Source organism: Vollenhovia emeryi, unplaced genomic scaffold (genome assembly GCF_000949405.1).
Source record: "Vollenhovia emeryi isolate VEMERY1.0 unplaced genomic scaffold, V.emery_V1.0 DF940189.1, whole genome shotgun sequence".
Lineage (NCBI taxonomy): Eukaryota > Metazoa > Arthropoda > Insecta > Hymenoptera > Formicidae > Vollenhovia > Vollenhovia emeryi.
Genome location: NW_011966177.1, coordinates 1 through 1858, shown reverse-complemented (window position 1 = coordinate 1858; position 1858 = coordinate 1). Strand labels below are relative to the sequence as shown.

The 1858-nt window shown below is 37.4% G+C and overlaps 1 protein-coding gene across 1 annotated transcript in view; it reads left to right on the top strand.

Moving 5' to 3' along the window:
• LOC105556238 (putative nuclease HARBI1) overlaps positions 1–1016 on the top strand; it is a 2822-nt gene extending 1806 nt beyond the window's left edge. The window contains exons 4-6 of the mRNA XM_012003319.1: positions 1–52; positions 130–265; positions 451–1016. Of these exons, the coding sequence (XP_011858709.1) occupies positions 1–52; positions 130–265; positions 451–506 (244 nt within the window). The 3' untranslated portion in view covers positions 507–1016. The remainder of the gene's footprint in view (positions 53–129; positions 266–450) is intronic.
• The last annotated feature ends 842 nt before the right edge of the window (positions 1017–1858 follow it).

Here is a 1858-nt window from a genome sequence, read left to right as displayed (position 1 = left end):
GCCACAATTTGTAAAATGGCCAAGTGCCGAAGAGTGTGAAACTAATGAAAGGGTAATTCTCTCTCATAGAATCTTTTTATTTTATACCATATATCAAGAATGTTGTAAATTCTGTTTTGTTTGTTCCAGATTTTCCGCATGCGATCGCGAGGATTTCCGGATGTTGTGGGGGCCATTGATGGATGTCACATTCCCATCAAACAACCGCCTGGAAATACAAACGATTATTATAATCGTAAGGGATTTCATTCAATTAATTTTCAAGGTTCGTTGACTATCAATTTCTCATAATGATATATTTACTTTCATATTATTTAATACTTACATATTATTAGATATCAAATCGTCATGTGCGATAAAATTGTCAAGATATGATAGAAATGCATAATAAACTGTTTTTGTTTTGAAAATCGAACGATTACATTCATAGGTTATTACATGTTATTGCAGGCATATGCGATCATACGGGTAAATTTATAGATTGTCTAATTGGTCGGTCAGGATGAGCACATGATGCAGCTGTATTTCGCAGTAGCCCCATTTTTAACAGACTGATGGATCAAGAAAATCCAATTCTACCACCACAAAAGCACATTATAGGCGATTCAGCGTATCCATTGCTTCAAAATCTGATGGTACCTTTTCGAGACAACGGACATCTCACGCCAGAACAGTCTACGTAAACACCAAACTTTCATCTATACGGTCGATTATTGAGCGTGCATTTGGATTACTGAAGTGCAAATGGCGGAGATTGAAATATCTCGATGTTAAAAGTGTAAGAATGGCAAATTACATCATTGCAGCGGCCTGTACTCTCCACAATTTCCTTTTAATACACGATGAAGTTGATATAAGGGAGGACTACTTCATGAATGATGACGTTAATGATGAAAATGGTGGAGACTATAATGATACCAATGTCAATAAAAATGAAGCAGTTGATGGAAATGCGCGGATGAAAAGGGAACAGATAATGAATAACTTATAAACTGCGAGTATTTTTATTTATATATTATAATAAATTTTGTAGTTTTGTTTTAAAATCAAATAAATCATTTTTTATTCCTTAAGATATAGGGGATAATTTTTTTAATTAGGAAGACTTGTACTGCGTGGTATTATCCTTTTCTCTTAATTAAGCTTTCCAATAGCTCATTTCGTCTTTCCAATATTTGGTTTTTCCGTTGCAATAATTCATTTTTATGTGTAAGTGCTGTTTCAATGCTTTGCAGTACATCTATTTTGCGCGCCCCCTGCTGCAATGCTCGGTCATATTTATTTTCAATGCTTCGCAATACATCAATTTTGCTCGCCTCGTGCTGCAATGCTCTGTTTCTTAGTGAGTATAAGTTTTTTGCATGGGTGGATTTTCTAGTTTTAGATTCTTTTGACGGGGTAGATAATGTTGAAGATTGTGCGCTCTCTGGTGACGTTGGCTCTCCATTTGACATTAAACTGCTATCGCCAGCATCCAAGTGGTGTGAATTGGGGGGCGTGTCTCTCTCTCTCTCTCTCTCTCTCTCTCTCTCTCTCTCTCTCTCTCTCTCTCTCCCCCTCTCTCTCTCTCTCTCTCTCTCTCTCTCTCTCAGCACTAGCTTCTACATCACTGTCCGAAAACGCGTCAGAAGACGAGGAAAAAGACCGAATACGTGACGAGAAAGGCGTAAAATCATAATTATCATGAAAATTTTGAAAAAGTGATAACCTGTACTCTGATGAAATCCTGCGCTGCGATAAGTTGATTGCTCCTTCATCCATTGACGCGATACCGGTGTCAAAATTGACAGATTTAGCATTTTCCAAAATTTCCTGGTACCACTCCCATGCTTGTCGGCCTCCGGTTTATTTGTCAGGT